Source organism: Arachis duranensis, chromosome 4 (assembly GCF_000817695.3).
Source record: "Arachis duranensis cultivar V14167 chromosome 4, aradu.V14167.gnm2.J7QH, whole genome shotgun sequence".
Lineage (NCBI taxonomy): Eukaryota > Viridiplantae > Streptophyta > Magnoliopsida > Fabales > Fabaceae > Arachis > Arachis duranensis.
In genome coordinates, this window is record NC_029775.3 from 101,661,596 (window position 1) to 101,678,760 (window position 17,165).

General features: G+C 32.1%; 1 protein-coding gene across 1 annotated transcript; it reads left to right on the plus strand.

The window, feature by feature from the left end:
- The first annotated feature begins 8,705 nt into the window (after window positions 1–8,705).
- Window positions 8,706–11,169, plus strand: LOC107485275 (transcription initiation factor TFIID subunit 13). The gene is made up of 6 exons (XM_016105786.3): window positions 8,706–9,092; window positions 9,498–9,703; window positions 9,854–9,891; window positions 9,992–10,051; window positions 10,174–10,248; window positions 10,592–11,169. The coding sequence occupies exons 2-6, from the start codon at window positions 9,601–9,603 to the stop codon at window positions 10,721–10,723; spliced, it is 408 nt and encodes a 135-aa protein (XP_015961272.1). The 5' UTR covers window positions 8,706–9,092; window positions 9,498–9,600; the 3' UTR covers window positions 10,724–11,169.
- The last annotated feature ends 5,996 nt before the right edge of the window (window positions 11,170–17,165 follow it).

Sequence of the window (17,165 nt, forward strand, 5' to 3'; positions counted from 1 at the left end):
TATGTTCAATTTTTTGGATAATGAAAATTGGATTTTCTTTTTTAGTTTATGCAAAAAGATTCACTGAAGTCAAACAAAAATATATATATGAATTTTGATTAATGTTTATTAGATTGATCAATTATACTTTAAAGAGCCTGTTAGATACTATATTGTCTTGTTTGATTGAATTTTTTAATTAGTTAAATGATTATAGAGAATTAATGGTGGTTATAGAGAAAAAGAGGCAATGGTGGTTTTTTTTATAGGGATAATATTGACATTTGTAATTTATTGTTTTGTTTAGTACATAATTATTAAAGAAAGTGAAAATTTTGTGTCTCATTGTATCTATGTTATTAATGTCTATGTTTTTATGTCACTAATCAACCCATACATAAACAAAAAAGATACGACAGGAATTGAATCTATTTTTTTATTTGAGGAGGTAAAGTATGATTTTTTTTACTATACATTTTATTGGTGGGATTAAAAAAAATATTGAAAAGTTAGCGATTACACTTTATTCTCTCAATTAAAAAAAATTTGAGAAGATCTATTTTCGATAAGTGATTGAGAACAAGACATAAAAGATAAAGACACAAAAATTAGTGCTTTTATATTTTATTTGATGATAAATTAAAACAAATTATGAAAGTCCAATTTATTCTCATTTTTTTCATTCAAAAAATTTGGTAAGAAAAAATATAATAATAAAAGATATAATTATAGAAAATTAACAAGAATAATAAAAAAAAATAAAAAATAAGTTATGTCTCTTGTTAGTATCTTTGTATCTTTCTTATCAGAATGGATACAAAGTACACTAATTCAATGTCTCTAAATACAATGTTTATGTCTATGTCTCATCTACAAAATACGATCTTGTGTCTCAGTGTCCCATTTCTGTAAACAAACGCAGCCTTAAGTAGTATTTGTTTTGAGGTACTGATCTGATACAGAGAGTGAAAAACTAAGATTCAGTATCATATTTATTGGATTAAGATTAGAATTAAAATTTCAATCCAAGGACTCAAAATTTTAGTTCCTTTAGTACTTATTCATTTTAGTTTCTGTATTTATTTTGAACCAAACAAAATACTGAAACATAATTCAGTCATGTACATCTTACACCAAATACAATACTGAGACTTAATTAAGTCTCTGTCTTTCAGTATCTGTCCCTCAGTTTCTATCTCTCAATTTTAGTCTCTCTTCCAAACAATATCATATAGTAAGTAGACCTTTTTATGCATTATCCTTTGTTTTAGGAAAAAGAGTAAACACCCAATTCAGTCATTGTTCATTCTAAAATAGGATAAGGAGATTTCTATCGAAAAAATAGACCATTCCAATTTCTGTCCATGTCTTCCGTAAGATATGGCGGTCCCTCCATCATCTCTACTTACTAAACTTAACGGAAAAGACCTATGTGGCACTTAATGTTGTTGATGTGGATGCTAAGTCATCATTAAGCGACATGTTGGCGAATGAGGAATGGTCAATAGTTGATTTGTCCTTTTATGGGCAATGATCAAGGGTCGATTTGTCCCTGTTTATCCATAAAAAACGTCGTCGTTTTATGTACTACACTGAATCAAAATTTATGTTATTTGGAGTGATTATTCACCTCAGTTAAAACCTCTCACTTCTCTCTCAAATCAAATACGAATTGTATGACACTACAAGAAAATGATTGAAAATCGTCAGATTTACCAGCGAAATTACTAAAAATATATGCCGGTAAATTTATTACCGTCAGATTTAGCAGTGGATAAATTCGAATGATAAAATCCTCACCGGCGGATTTTTTAGTTTGCCGCTAATTATTGGTGGATTTAGCGATGAATTTAAACCTCTGGTTAACAAATTTTTGGAGGTCGTTATCATCTTTTCAACAATAACTTTAGTCCTATAAATTTATTTTTCGCGCGTTCTTTACTGTCAAATTTATCTTCGGATAAATGTAAAGATAATATTATTTATTAATAATTAAATTAATTAATACTGACGAATTTAACCGACATTTAAATCTTGAGAGCCATGGTCATGTGGTGGATAATAAAGTGAAAGAGTTAGAAAAAAGGCTAACTAGATTAAAGAATAAGTAGAAGAAGTGTAAATTCAAAATCAGTAAAAATAGTTGCCTTAATTTTGAATGTTGTGTTTTTGCATTTTTTTTTTAGAATTATAATTGCAAACTTGTTTAGAGTATCTGTGTAAAAAATTTATGACTGATTTATAGTATTTGGGAGTTGTTTTTGTTATAGGATGACATTGAGTTTTTAACACTTTTAAAGATAAATAAAAATAGATTATTATGATCAATGTTTAAAATTTCTTCCATAAAATAAAATAACCATTTGTGTAAAACAACAAAGCAGCACATTATTAATATATCTGTAACATATTTTGCCAGCTTCAAAAAAAGCATAGATGTTTATATATATTATATTAATAAGGATAATAAAAAAAATCCATCTTTGACAAATTAACACCTAATGATAATATAATATGGGTAATAACATGGTCCTAAGAAAAAAAAAATCAAAATATTTATCCTTAAATCAAAAGCATTATATTGTTGAGAGGTTATAAATAAGCAAAATAAAAAGCCAAAACAACAAAATATATGACCTTAAGTCCTATAATTAATATCTACACTAACAAATTTAAGTTATCCAATATCAATTCTTCTTACGTGGCAAAAATCTTGGAGGTTTTAAATTTCAAGTGGACACAAATTAGAAAAATTTTGATGAGAGTCCCTGAACTTGCAATAACTATTGTCTCTGCTGATATTACACCATCTCTAATTGTTGAATTTGTTGTAACAATTGTTTGTTCATTCGTTATTCAATGAGTTTGGTGAGTCATGAGGCTTAAGCTATTTGATTTGGAAGAGGAGTGAAAGGTCTCAATTGAGATGAATCATCTCCAAATAACATAAATTTGGTTCAATGGAGCATGCGAAATAGCATCGTTCTTCGAGGATAAAGGAGGACAAATTGACATCTAACCATTATCCATAAAGGGGCAAATCAACCCCTGACCATTATCCATTCACCAATATGGCACTTAACGGTGACTCAGCATCCACATAAATGTTAAGTGGCACATAGGTTTTTCCTGTTAAGTTTGATGAGGAGAGATGATGGAAGAGCCGTCGTGACTCACAGCAGACAAGGACAGGGAACGAGAAAGGTTTATTTTTCGACAAAGATCCTCTTGTCCTATTTTAAAATGGACAAAAAACCAAGGTTCTCAAAATCGGACCGGACTGGTCGGTTCAACTGGTTTAACTGTGAATCGGCGATGCAAGCGATCCGATCCTCCTTTAATAACTGCTAGAGAGAGAACCGCTGGAAAATCGGTGAACCGGTCGAAAACTGACCGGTTGGGTCGGACCAGTGACCGGCCGGTTCCTCTAAACGATGCCATTTTTTATTTGTTTTAAGAAAATGAAACCCGATTACCCGACCCGACCCACTCGTGAAAACCCCCCTTCTTCCCCCGACCCCCATTCATTCATCTCAGTCTCACAGTGAACCCTAACCCTCTGAAGTTTGAAGCATTCCCAGCCCAGTAGCCCTCCATCCGTCGTCGCCGCGGTTCTCAGGTCGTCAGCGCCACTGCCGTCGCCTGGTCCTCAGAATCAGTAGCCCTCCATCGTCGCCTGGTTCCCAACCCAGTAGCCCTCCATCGTCTTCGCTAGCCTCTCGAACCCAGGTGAGTGACTCGTCGTCTTCATCTTCTTTGAACTTCTTCTTCAATTTTTGTTCCATAATATTAATTCTTCAATTCATCTTGGGTCTTGGGTCTTGGGTCTGCGTTCTTCGTTCTTCGCCTCTTCGGTCTTCTTCGGTCTTCAATTTCTGTTTGTTGTTTAGTATAAGAAAAAAATAATCTTAAAATTAAATTAATTCCAATTTCTATTTTATTGTATTCCAAATTCACCCTAGGAATTTTTTTTCCTCAGTTGATAGTTTGATACAGAAACATGAAGACGTTCTTAGTTTACTTGTTACGCGATTTTTGTTCAATTTATTGCTGTTTTAGTGTTTTGCACTTTTGCTGCTTTGTAATTGTTAATTTGTTACTCTGTTTTAATTTGTTACTTTTTAATTGTTAATTTGTTCCTCTGTTTTCTTAATGCTGAAAACTGAAAAGTAGAAACTTACTCTGTTTTGTAATATTGTTAAATGGCTGAATGCTGTAGACAGAATTGCTGATATGGTCTTGTGTTGTGGTTAACAACATGCTGTTAATTTTCATTGTGTTTGGCTCCTGCTTTAGGTTAAGAATGTGGTTAATTTTCATGCTGTTAATTTTCATTGTTAATATTCATTGTGTTGTGGGCTTGTGGCTGTGAATGTTTGAAGTTTTGTTACTCTGATGGTCCTTTTAATTTTGCTCTGGTTACTGATAGCTCTATTTAGTTTATGATTGTTCGGTTCTTCTTCTTACTTTTAATTTCTGAATTTTTTGTTCAAATAATGTTGCTAATGTTCTTCTTCTTCTTTCTTGCTAATGCTCTGTTTAATTTAGTGTTATCACTGTTGAGTCTGTTTCAGTATTTTGAATGTCTGATACTCTAATTTGTGATTTCTGAATCTGAAATTAATTAAATCATTGATTTTGTGTTGTTGAAATTGTTGATTAAAATAGATTTGTTATGCTGCTGCTGCCGTTTTTTAATTTTTAAGTATGATGATTCTGAATTTTTGTTGAAATAGTTATTAATTTCAGGGTTTGAGTAATTATTTGTTGCTAGTATTTAACTTTTGTTGTTGCTTTTTTTTCTGGCTCTGTTAAGTTCTGTTAAGTTGCTACATTCAAACTTGTGCATTGGCATGTTCATCTTCACTTTGCAATAATAAAAAAGCTTCTCATTTGATGATCCATTAACTACCTCATTTTCTCGTACCATTCCTTTTGTTATGGCTTTAGCTGAAGACGCTGTTGGATGAGGATACATTGATGCCTCATAAGACACCACCACCATCAACATATCCTTGTTACTTGAAGGTTTTTTTAGCACAATAGTTGAAATCACAACCATAATTACATAATATGTTTAAATAATTATCAAAAAAAAAAACTCACAAGAACATCTTGAGGTTTTGATGATTGATAAATCTTTATGTTGACATTTAATATTTGATATTTCTTTATACTATTTAACTTGATTTTGTATATTAATAAGATTATATGAATTTGATTGATGACATTTAATGTAGTTTTTTAAATTTAAAAACTATTTTAATATTTATATTATATTATAATTATATTTTAGGATGTTTATTTATAATTTATTTATTATTTTATTTTAAAACAGTTTTTTCGATTGAACCACTGGTTAGACCGGTTGGACCAGTAAACCAATAAACCAGTAACTAGAGTGGTTTGATGACCGGTCCAATTTTTCGAACCTTGCAAAAAACGAATTGGGTGTTTACTCTAGAGAAAAATATAGAGAAGATATCTGGTTAATTAAATCCGTCTCGGAAAGACGGAAATATTCCTAGTTCCTTAAATTGATCTCTAAAAAAATTAAATTAGTTATATTAGTCTTTAAAAAATAAAAAATAAATTAAATTGATATTTCTGTTAATTAGATGATGATGTGACGCATTAAATGTAATGACATAGTATATTAACATTACGTGTTACAAGATGATTAATTGACGTGTTATGTCGATGACACCTTATATATCCCGTATTAACTCACATAGTATAAATTTATTTAGACTCAAATTAATCCTTAAAAGTACAAATATAAATTATTTTCATTCTTAAAATTTTAAAAAGATTAATCAAAATAGTCCTTATATAAACCTCTCTTATTTTTTCATAATATTATATTTTTAATCCTAATGTAGTTTTTTTTTAATATTATTACTACTTAGTACTATTTCTCTTCATCTTCTTTCAATGGTCATATTTTTTCTTTTTCTTTCTAAAAATTAATTTTAAAAAAATTCTATACATAACTAAAATTTGAAAATATAAAATCTAAAAATTAAAATAAGAAAATATTTTTTAAAAAAATTTGATTATGTTTACTATTTTATGTGAAAAAATTTTATTTATTAAGGTATAAAAAGTGGGATTAAAATTAGTATGATTAAAAAATATTAAAAATTTAATATTATGAAAAAAATAAGAAAAATTTATACTAAGAATAATTTGATCAATTTTTAAAATTTTAAAAATAAAAATAATTTACATAAATATATTCAAAAACTAATTTAATTCTAAATAAAGTTATAACATGTCAGATAACACTTAATATGTCACGTATCACTAACATGACGCATCAACTAATCATTTTATGACATATAATACTTAACATGATATATTATCATCTAATTATTAAAAGATCATTTTAACTTACATTCTTTTTTTGAAAGACTAATATAACTAATTTAATCTTTCTAAAACTAATTTAAAAAATAATAATCTTTCAAAGACAAATTTAAATATTAACCTAACAGAAATATTCCACTAGAAATCACATTCATATGACCATATTTGTAGCTAGCAATATTTGGAACTAATTAGCCATTCCTGATGAAACTGAATAAAAACATTCATTTGAAATATGAACAGAATGTCTAAAAATGTAAAGGAAAAAAGAATGCGGTGTCTTCTCTTAATATTCGTTCACTTTTAATTTTCTTTTTTTATGAAAATGCAATTGCATATATCAATAGAATTTAATTTTGATTAATATTTGTAAAATAATTTTACTTGTACATTTACCATAATATCAAATAAAATAATTATTTTTTATTTTGATTGTATAAATAATTATTTAAAAAAATAAATATAATTAAATCATTGTATAAAATATAGAACACTATTAATGTATTGGAATTAAAATATTATATAAAAAATATGCGTAAATTCTCATATATTTATAATAGGATAAAGTACTAAATTGGTTCCTTATATTTGGGCGTAATTCTGTTTTGATCCTTAAGGTTTAAAGTGTCCTATTTGAATCTAAAAAAGTTTCATTTAGCATCAATTTAGTCCCACAGTGAGGTCAAAGTTAAATAATTAACGGAATGTCTTACATAACAACAGGAACAAAATCGATAATCTGGAGAACAAGTACAAGCTCCAGAGATCTAGAGAACAAGTACAAGCTCCAGAGGCACAAAATCAACCGTTGATGCATCAATACATTTATTTATCATTCTCTTTAGTTCTATAGAAAATATTTTATTTATATTATAAGAAAAATAATAAATAAATGTATTAATGTATTAACGGTTGATTTTGCGCCTCTGGAGCTTGAACTTGTTCTCCAGGTTATCAATTTTGTTCTTGTACTGTTGTTATATAGGACATTCCGTTAATTATTTAAGTTTGACTTTACTGTAGGATAAAATTGATACTAAATGAAACTTTTTTGGATTTAAATATAACACTTTAAACCTTAAAGAATAAAATAGAATTACGCCCAAATATAAGTACCAATTTATAGTGCTTTACCCTTTATAATATTAAGCACAAACATACAACCTACCGAGTCACCAAACAAAAATAGAAGAAGAAGAAAAAAAAAACATACAACCTGCTGCATAACGCTTAAAAAACCCAAAAGCTTATGCTAGCCCTTGTTTAAATGTTCTATTATATCTTTGTACACAGATAAATGTTTTTTCAACATTTGTTACCTACTTTATTATCACTGAATTTTGATGTAATTTCTTAAAAGAGAATAATAAACACTATTTAAGTGACACAACTTGTATGCATAACAAGAACTCAGCGTTGGATGTGATGGTATTCAGATTGAATATTTATTATTGTTGCCAAAACACTTGAAGAAAGGGTCACAAATCAAATGGAACCATCTCTGAATGCAACTGAAAATGGAAGAGATGCCCCAAAAACAATGGCAGCAGCAACATCCCTTCAAAAAAGGATCATCATAGGGGCTCTCTTCTACATCATAGTTATCATGCCCCATTCTTTGTAATCTCTGCAGATAGCCACATATGTTTGGTGAAATCAATAAAAGAGCATATGTAGCAACAATCAGTATTCAAATTACAAAAGTTGAAATTTGAAAAAAGTAAAAAGGAACTCACAGATTTGATGGCCTTTTCTTCCTTTCACTTGCCCAAGAAACCATTTTTTTTTTTTTTTTTTGAAAGATTGTAATTGTGTAGTTCCTTATTGTTGTTCTTTCGTTTTTAAAAGTCTTTTGAACCAATTATTCTTTTTCTTTTGCCTTCAAAATGTGGTGAATGAGGATATGTAAAAGCTTTTGTTTTCTTTATATTGGAGGATCTGTAATTTTTTTTATTAAATGAAATAAACACTCTTCAATTCTAAACATGATAAATTAATCTGCACCACATTTATATCTATAATGTTTAAGGATTTTATCCACTTTTTCATCTAGCTAAGCCTTAAGTTTTTATTTTTGTCATACAAACACACACAGACCCACTCACACATAATAATAACATTGGACTAAGGCCTGGCATGTGATATGTAAAAATCTAAAAATGTGAAGAGAATGTTTGCTTTATAATTTTGGTCATAGAACTTGACTAGAAAGAAAAGCCCAACTCAGATCATTATCATCATCAACGCAATCGCACCCTTCTCTCCACGGATACCCATAATCCCACCAAGATTTCCCCTTTCCAGTTTCCACGCCACTCGATACGAGCATACGACGTCGTTTCTCTTCATCCCTGAACGTCTCCTTCCTCTCGTCACTCGCTCACTGAAGCTAGAGCTTTCTCACTCACTCACTGTGGCTCACTGGCTCTCGCACTCAAGCTCTCTCCCACTCTCGTCTCCGCTCTCTCTCACTGTCTCCAGTCTCGCACTCAGTCGCGCTCGCTTGCCTTCCCTGGGCTCGTCGTCGCCGGCGGCAGAACCAGCAGGTCCCGGGACTGGTCGTCATCATCGCTCTCTGTCTCATCATCGTCTCACACTCAGTCGCGCGCTTTCCTTGCGCTCATCGTCGGCGGCGGCAGAACCAGCAGGTCTCCGGGCTGGTCTTCTTGCTTCGAGTCTCGCCGTCAGCTTCCTCCCCGCCGCCGTCAGCTTCTTTCGCGCAACCACAAGCTGGTCCCCGATTGGTGAGTTCCAACACATTCCTATGATCTATCTTTTTCAGTTTTGTTGCTGTAATTCATGACTGCACTTTGATTTTGTTGATGACAGTTGAATTTGTTGCTGAAAATATCACGGAACTAGTTTTTTTTTTTGGGCTGAAAATCATCACTGACATGATTTGTTACTGGTTATCATCACCGAACCTTGAATAATTTGTCGCTGAAAATATTAGCTAGTTTTTTTATTGCTGAAAATCATCACTGAGATGAATTTGTTAATGATTGTCATCATTTGTTGCTGTCTTGCTGAATTATCACTTAGTTAAGTTTTCTTGTTGCTAAAAATGATCAGAGTTGAATTTGTTACCGATTATCATAGAAAACAACTTGTGAATTGGAAAGAGAGAATCTCAATTCTCAAAAGTGCAGGATCTTCACCGAAGGTACTCCAAAACTATCCACACCAAACGAGAATCTGAAGAAGAAATCCGAACTCATCGTCGTCCATTCCTTCTTCTTGTTGTGCGGAAGAATGAGCAGTTCCGGTGGTGGAAGCTCGTCGAAACCAAGAAGTGCTTCTTTTCAACCTTCCGAAACTTCTTCAAAGCGCAAAAGAGGAGTCTTCCAAAAAGAACGTTAGTAACCACTGCTATCCAACCTCCTGTGTCTTTTTTTTTTCTTTGCAATTTTCTGTTTTCCTTTTTTCTTTTTAAGATGAAAAAGAAAAAAGTTTCTGTTATGCTTGTAACTGTCACTAATAATTTTCCTTATGCTTGCTAAAACAGTGCAGCACATGATGTACGGCTTTGGAGATGATCCAAATGTAAGTGCCCTAACCTTTTATTACATCTCTTAATTACTTTTTGGGATGTGAATGTTAATGGATACTAAACTTTGATCTCTTTTATGCTTCGCACAATTAGCCTCTTCCTGAAAGTGTGGCGCTTATGGAGGATATTGTTGTGGAATATGTCACGGAATTGGTAACCTAATTTATTTATTTTTTAAACCTAACTTTTTCATTGTTCTTGTTCAACTGAATTACAGTGTTGTGGATTAATTTGGACCTTTTATTTTTGTGCTTTGAAATTTTTTCCTTTGGAAGGTACATAAAGCTCAAGATATTGGATCACAGAGAGGGAAGCTATCTGTTGAGGATTTCCTTTATTTGATTCGCAAGGTACTTCTTTGTTCATAAAAGAATTTCACATGGAGTTGTCTTAATCTGAAGTTGATAATTGAGAGTAGTTAGATAACAATCTAGTTAAACATGTCAAATCATGTAACGGTCCCAATACCAAATCCACGGCTTTTACTACCAAGAAAATGCACTTATGATTTGCCTTTAACACCATTTTGTCTTCAATTGCTTTGAGGCATGATATAAAGAGCTGTACTGTCAAGAGGCTAATACTTCAGAATTTGTTGCAACTTTGCAACTTTCAAGTATCCATAAACATTGATCGAATTCATGATTGAACATTTTTGTTCAGGATTAATCCCAATTTCTTATACTGCTACAGGATTTGCCAAAACTTAATCGATGTACAGAATTGTTGTCCATGAATGAAGAGCTGAAACAGGCAAGGAAAGTCTTTGAATCAGATGAAGACAAACTGAGGAAGGTTTTTGAGGTAGATGAACCCGTTGAATGATGAATGAGGAAAAGGGCATTGAATTGCATCGTTACTGAATTCAGGATTACTGGAGTATGTCCTAACATGCCTCTATCAAATTTTTGGAATTTTGGAGTATGTCCTACATTTGAAAATAGCCAATGTGGATACTTGGATAGTTGAATTGTAACTTCCTAATATATTTGTTCTCCAATTTATTGTGTCCATGATCTTGTGATTATAAGTTTGAGTATTAGAAAACAATTTTTGACACATTAGGGTAACTTACCGAAATATAGGAGAAATTATTTGGTCTCTACCTTCTACAGTTATTATTTATTTCTTTTGAGAGTTATTTGGTCTCAGCAGGATAGTTTTTATCCTCCTTCTGTTGTACTCTTGATGTAGTAGTAGAATTGGGAATTGATCAGGGAATTTAAAAGGTTATCCAACATTAATCAAATTCAAATAAAGCTTTAAACAAAGTTAGTTTTCTGGTTGTGGCGAAGTAGTATTTCATTGTTTTCTCTTGGCAATTGGTATGACCATTGCTTCCATTTAAGCAAGCCCCTAGAAACTAAATGTTAATACTTGATCTTTAGTAGTAGGATCTAGGTATTTTTCCTTTTCTTTTTTTTGGATTATCACTCAGAATTTGGCTAGACTTGTATAAGCTTAGTGATTTTGAGCTTGGTGCAACTTTCAGAGTACTAGATAAATTAGGTATGTAATTCATTAGTATTGGTGACTATAATCGATTTGATCATAATAAAAATTCTGCCATAGTTTATAATGAAGATTAGATATAAGTCTCATTATACTCAGATTGAATCAAGATATATAGTAGTTTGTTTTTTTCCTTTGTGTGTTCTGTCCAAACTGGAATGAGAAAATGAAAAATCACCTATATAAGCCTATTCTACTACACTTATAACAAAAATGTAAAAAAAATATGAAACAACCTTGATTCAATTTTTCTTCTCAAGGACTAGTAAACTGTAAACTCATATTGTGTGTTAGTGGATATTTTATTCAATTCCCCTTCATTTAATGGATATTTTATTGGTCAACAACATCACTTTTTTGTATGATGGTTTTGAAAACCGAACTATTTAACCGAGAAATGGATGTCTATAGTTCGGTCTAATTGAAAAATCGCAATTACAAAAACTGCATGTGGACTGCTGAACTAGGACCTGGCCGGTTTAATAAAAATGATGCCATTTTGAAATTTAAAGAATCATGCGTGCCTCTCTTCACCCTTCAGTTCAAGCCTTAAGGTTTAGTGAACTGAACAAAGCTTCTCCCCCAAATTAAAAGGAAACTGAAAGAAACCCTAGCTTCTCCACCATTGCCACAAGGAGTGCCGTCGCCTCTCGCGCTTGTCTTCGTCTTGTCGTCTGCGCTTCTTCCTCATTCAACAATTGCAGCCTATTCCTCGAGTTTGGCGTCAGTCCTGGTCTTTGTCTACTTTTCGTCGCACTCTTGCCACCGTCCGTCGTCGTATTTGTTAAGTGACGAGAGAGAGAAAGAGAGAAAATGCACTGCAAAGGGAAAAGAAAGGGTGGAAGTCGCGGGAGGAGGCAACACGAAGGATGAAGTCGCTGCTGTCGCCGTGTTTGAGCTCGAAGAGGGCCGCCAGAGCTTCTGCCTCTGTCGTGGCTTTCCATCATGCTGCCACTGATCTCATTTGCCCTCACTCTTGTACTACTTTAAAATGATGCTAAATTTATGAGTGTCTGTCTATTTTGAATGTGTTTATAAATAATAAGACTATACATTGATTTTTATGATTATGGTTTTGGTATGCAGGGCAGAGCTAGATAAAATATTAGAGGAAGACAAAAAATATTTACATAATAAATAAGATTAAAATAAAATTTTAAGGAAAAATTAAACTGAAATTTACATATAATTTACATGTAAAAAATTAAAATTAGGGGGACGATCGCCTCTTTTTTTATAGGTAGCTCCACCCTTGTTGGTATGAATATTTAGTAATATTGAGCATTGATTTTGCTTATTATAGTTTTGATATGAATATTTGATTTTGTTCAAATTTCATGATTTTGTTATTGGCCTGTCAAAGTTGATTTTTTTTTTCTAATATACTTAACTTCATAACAATTTGGACTCTTTAATAAAATACAATACAAAATGCTTGGTAAATGTTGCAACAGGCACACTGTGTAATAGTTTGGCATCATTTATGTTAGTGCTACTCAGATTGAATTGTTGAATGATTAATTCTGTTGTACTGTACTCTATTTTGTTGCTTTGTTTCGTGCTGTGTGAAAAAAATTATATAAAAATTGTGCTGAAGTTTTGATAATTCTTGTTAATCTTTGAAAAAGTTTGTTACTCTTTGCTATGATTGTTGGAAATTGTTAAAAATAACTGCAATTGAACTTTGTGTTGAAATGATTATACAGTAAAGAATTATTTTGATAAAAATATTTGGGTTAAGTCCTAATTTGGTCCTAACTTTTTAAATGTTCAATTTTTCAGTCTTAAAAATTTTCAAATGTCTTATTTATATTCCAAAAAAGTTTAAGTGGGTTTAATATTGTCACACTATTAAATTTAACACAAATAATTCACATATTGAAGAGTAAATAGTATTCAATTTCAGTATTTTAATAAAGTTAATCCATTGACAATCACTAATATAAAATTATTTCCTTTAATTTTGAAGCATTGATGATTGATTGTTAGGATTTGAAGTTTTGTACAATAAGAAAATTAAAGAGAAGTGTTACAAGAAGGTTTTAATTTTACTTTTTCAACACATAAAAGAAAATATGACTTAACTAGTAACGATATTAACGTCCATATCACTCATTCCGTTAGCTATTAGTGTCACGTTTAACGATAGGATCACGTTGAACCTATTTAAAATTTTTGGGTCAGAAATAGCACGTTTGAAATGTTAGAGACCAAATTAGGATTTGGGTCAGTAACCACTCTCACCTCATATTATTGTAATGATTCACCACTTCTAATAATCCATCATTACTTTTTCTTCTCAGTATTCTTTGGTACTCTCTTTATGGCTCTTTCTATATATTGATCACTTTGCTTCACACCTCCACACCGGTCTTTGATACCTTTCATGGTATCAGTGTATCAGGTTTTGATCCATGGACGATCCTATTGTCACAATCCTTATGCAACAAGCACTGTGACCTCAAATGCACGAACCTCCATCAATACTGTAACACTCAAACTTGATGAAAATAACTTCGTTCCTTGGAAGAGACAAGTGCTCGCATTCATTAAATCCAATGGTATGAAAAATCACCTGAATCCAAAGAAAATTCTACAGAGGTACATGTTAGAAGAGGATAGAATTACTGAAATTGAATCACAAATCTTCCTTGCTTGGGAACAAGATGGTTAGTTAGTTTCTTGGTTCTTTGCCTCAATTGACCCCTTTTTCACAAGTCAACTAACCAACTGTGAGTTTGCATGTGAGATTTGGAACAAATTAGAGGAATACTTTGCCAAACGCCTAAAATCGAAGATAAAGCAGCTGAAATCACAGATCAAGATAGTAAAGCTTTAAAAATCAGTGATTGAATACATCACTAAGCTAAAGAAAATCGCCAATGCATTTTCTGCACTTGGATCCCTACTCATAAATGAGGAATTTGTCGACGCAGTTATGCAAGGTTGAAGGAGTGGCCTTTCTTTTGTGTTTGAGGATTTTTGCCGGCAAAAGCTCTCTTCTGAACTTGAACAATAAGCCCATTAGCTTTAGTGGAAACCGGTTTTTCCATCGTCCAAATTGGCTTGCCTATAATCCTTCATTTGTTTATCTAAAGCCATATTTTGTTCACCTGGCCCATTATGCACGTTATCGATTTGCTCAATAGTGGCTGCATTTAATTCATATGAGATTTCCTCTTCTTTATCATCAAATAGCACATTAAACCTTGATCCCTTTTCTATGATGTGATTACCATTATTATAAGAACCTTCCTTATTTCCTTTGAGGTCCTTGGATTGATTGGTTTGTCTTCTAGCGTGTTGTGGCTTCTCTAATTTCCGTTTTCGAAATTTCCGGACCATCATCCAAAGTCTAAAATCCAGAAAATTTTAATTAATGCCAGAATTTTTGTCACTCAGCCGATCACCCGAGATCTCTTCTTGCCTTTCTTGGCCATCAACAATTGCGTCACCATCGAAAACCACCTGTTTTTCTTTCGTCACCTCCCCCCAGTGATCCTCCCTGATAACAGGTGCCTCTCCACATGACTCAAAGTGGTGGCTATAAATCCCGCAGTTGAAACAAATCAGGTGAAGGTCCTCATACTCAATGTTTAGAGTATTTTCCAAAACAGATATTTTTGGGATCAATTTTCTTGATAAGTCAATTTCTACACATATCCTTGTGAAGTGTTCTCTCGAATGAATCGATGTAGCTTTATTAACCTTCAACATAGTTCCAATGGTCGACCCTACCCTCCATAAGAAATGATGATTATATAGTCCAATAGGCAAATTAGGAATATGAATTCACGCTGCAACTTTTTTCACTTGCTGTTTTGAGGACAAGAAGAAAGGTCTCAATCTCTGAACTATCAAATAGTGTCACGCCACCATTCAAGGTCCTCCAAGAAGGGCGTGAGAATAATCTTCTTCATTTGCAAAATGAACCAAAAAATAATCACAATCCATATCAATAACATTAATCTTATCTTTATTTGCCCAATCTCTGTTCAGACACTGCTCCATGATTCCTAAATGAATTTTTTTTCCGAGGATTTTGACAATGAGAGCAGCATGCTAGAGCTTGCACCATTCATCAAATTCCTCTTTTGAAACTTTAATTTCCGGACAAAGATCAAAAGCTTTATCCTTATTCAATAAGTCCTCGTCTTCTCTGTACCATCGATCTTTCAGATTAGGTTCATCCTCCATGATGCTCTTGTTCAAAACATTATTTTCATCACCCATCGATCCGGGTGCAACCAGGAGAGATTCTTTATATGATATCTTAGGCTTCATCACCATTTTCTTAGCATTGTCAGTACAGATTTTCATTGCGTCTTCTGACTGGTTAAAATTGACATCTCGGGCCTTGACTTTTTTTTAGTGTTTCGTTGGACAAAATCAATCACTTATGTAGGATCCAGAAGAGCTGTCGTGGTGCTCCATTCGGAGGAGGATATAGGACCCGTTTGAGAAGTTTTAAAAGTAACTTTTTTGAGTTTTTGACTTATAAAAAGCGATATTATCAATGTCTGGTGCAATTTTCAAAATCAAATTACGGCTTTCTAAAAAACTATTTAGAAACTTATAGAAAAGTTAAAAAAAATAACTTCTCTCATAAGACTATTATTTTTCACCACATTTTTATAAAATAAGCATTTTTAAAACTAAAAATTCAAATACAAAATAACTTATTTATAAGCTACTTTTAATATAATCATTTATTATTTAAGCTATTTTTTAAAAAAGAACTTAATTAAATTGTTTACCAAACTGCTCATATAATCATGTAAAATAATTTTCCCTTTAGTTGGCGCATCTAATCCTCGACGTAATTCCACTTATCATTTCTTCTAATTAATTGCTTCTATATTAATGCAGCCACTGCTGGAGTGGACCATATTTATTAATTAGATGGCTAACTCTATGAGCTTTTAATGGTCTATAAGTAATTTTTTTAAATTAAAAAAACTAAATACAAAATATATGTCTTTATATTTTAATTTTTTTAAAAGTGTTTAATTAAATTATTTATTCAAATCAACACAAACCAAAAAAAAAATGGAAGATTAGACTTTGTGCTGTATTATCTAATGTCTATCATACGTCCATTCAGTTACCAATCAAGTGTGACATATATGTACTTGTGACGAATGATAAATTGATTGTGGTATAGATACTTTAATGATTTAATCTAATTAGAGATCTTTAAATTAATATAAAAAATTTAGGTAATTAATTTTTCAGTTAATATCAATTAAATTTTTTAAAACTATTTTTATGGATAAGTATTGTTTTGGTCCCTCACGTTGAGGGTCAGAATCAAATTCGTCCCTGATGTATATTTTAATATAAAATCATCTTTAAAGTCGTATTTGAATTTAAAATCGTCCTTTTAATTTTTTTTAGACAAAAATACCTTTACTACTATCAGTACAATTATCTCCTTCACCACCACTACCACCAACACCAACATCACCACCAACACCACCACCACCAACATCACCACCAACACCACCACCACCACTACAACCACAACCACCACCACCACCACCACCACCACCACCACCAACCAACCAACCAACAAACAGCAACAACACCAAATAGTAACAGAAAGCAAGAAAGCAGGAAACAACACCAAACAAAAAACAAAAACAACAAAGCAGAATCAAGAAAGCAGAGGTGAGGCAAAGGCGACGAGGCAGAGACGGCGAGGCGGCGAGGCAGAGGCAGCGAGACAGAGGCAGAGGCGGCGATGGGACCACCA

Bases quoted from the DNA above. Each gene is read 5' to 3' on its own strand.
- LOC107485275 (XM_016105786.3), top strand. From the start codon at position 9,601: ATGAGCAGTTCCGGTGGTGGAAGCTCGTCGAAACCAAGAAGTGCTTCT. The intron at 9,892-9,991 runs GTAAGTGCCCTA...TCGCACAATTAG, and splicing joins GCTTTGGAGATGATCCAAAT to CCTCTTCCTGAAAGTGTGGC. The intron at 10,052-10,173 runs GTAACCTAATTT...TTCCTTTGGAAG, and splicing joins TGGAATATGTCACGGAATTG to GTACATAAAGCTCAAGATAT.